The sequence below is a fragment of the Colobus angolensis genome, unplaced genomic scaffold (genome assembly GCF_000951035.1).
Source record: "Colobus angolensis palliatus isolate OR3802 unplaced genomic scaffold, Cang.pa_1.0 Scaffold278, whole genome shotgun sequence".
NCBI lineage: Eukaryota > Metazoa > Chordata > Mammalia > Primates > Cercopithecidae > Colobus > Colobus angolensis.
The window spans coordinates 117882-119208 of NW_012116021.1; the positions used below are offsets into that span (position 1 = coordinate 117882).

The following is a 1327-nucleotide window of genomic DNA, read 5'->3' on the forward strand; positions in this document are numbered from 1 at the left end:
CCGGCGCGCGGGCGGCCGGAGACGCGGCGGCAGGTGCCTGTCTTCTGTGATCCAACTCTCTCCCCAGCTCCACCCACACTGGCCTGGACCCAGTCTCTAACGGCTAAAAATATTGCCCGAAGGCTCCCGAGCAGAATCAGATCTCGCTAAGTAGGGCACAACGCAGAGGCGACAGAGCTCCTCGGCCCCAGGGCCCGCGGAGCAGACTCCGGAGCGCCGTCCCGCCCACGCTCGGCTCGGCAGTTAGCGTCCTCCCTCCTCCTGATCAGGCAAGCGGGGCCTGAGGGCGGTGGCGGCTGGGGGCACGGGTCCCCTGAAGTTGCCTCGCAACCGAGCACTGGACCCGGTCTCTCTCTTCCCAGGGGGCCTTTGGCATCACTGTAGGCTTCCTAGGGGTCCCCTAAGTGCTCTGCAAACCGCGGCTGGAAGTTTCCCACTGCAGGAATTAGTATACGAACAGGGAGAACACATAGGGCTTGCTTTATGCTAGAAACACAAGCATCTTTCTTCTTTATTAGAAAGAAATGCATTCTGTGTTTCTGAGAAAGGATTTGTGCCAGGCACTGTTTCTGGTGAGTGCCAGTTTGACCCTAAAGGGCACTGAGAAAGACTTTCCTATTAGTCTCTTTGGGTTCTGGCTAAACTTTTAAATCAAACAAAATAGAAACCAGCTTATTCACCTGAAACTAGAAGCACATGGCCGAGGAGCCCGAACAGGCACCTCCTATCTAGGCAGGGAAGCTGTTGTAATCAGGAGCTTGTGTGCACACTCCAGTCAGAGCTGGGTCTCTTATCCTGGGCCCATTTTTCATAGCACCAGCCAAAGGAGAGCGTCCTCTTCACCCTAGGGGCAGGGCTGCTACCAGGACCAGGTGGGGCCAGCCCCAGATGTGCTACTTGTGCTCTGAGTCTCAGCAAGACAATAAAATCAAAGCTGGGTCAGGATCCCCAACTGGTGTTGGGTTTTGGCATTTCAAAGCTGGTTTTTTATTACAGCCAGGCAAATGGGTGTTCCTTGGGAACAGCCCTTAGGAACTCACTGGGGCATTTGGTGGAAAGACTGCCATGGGGATTTTGCATGCTGGAGCTACAGATGGTGTCCTTCCTGGCAGGTGTATGTGGAGGCCAGTATGAAGCTGAAAAAGCAGGTGACGGTGTGTGGAGCTGCTATCTTCTGTGTGGCAGTCTTCTCGCTCTACCTCATGCTAGACCGAGTGCAGCATGATCCCACTCGACACCAGAATGGTGGGAACTTCCCCCGGGTGAGTCGTGCCTGGTTGCTAATTGCTTTGTATACAAGTCACCTGGGTTCAGGGTATTGCCCGCC

At 55.1% G+C, this 1327-nt stretch overlaps 1 protein-coding gene across 1 annotated transcript in view; it reads left to right on the plus strand.

Annotated features, from left to right (window-relative positions):
- Positions 1 to 256: 256 nt before the first annotated feature.
- The window catches only part of MAN2A2 (mannosidase, alpha, class 2A, member 2), a 17672-nt gene continuing 16601 nt past the window's right edge, over positions 257 to 1327 (plus strand). The window contains exons 1-2 of the mRNA XM_011948270.1: positions 257 to 572; positions 1113 to 1262. Of these exons, the coding sequence (XP_011803660.1) occupies positions 525 to 572; positions 1113 to 1262 (198 nt within the window). The 5' untranslated portion in view covers positions 257 to 524. The remainder of the gene's footprint in view (positions 573 to 1112; positions 1263 to 1327) is intronic.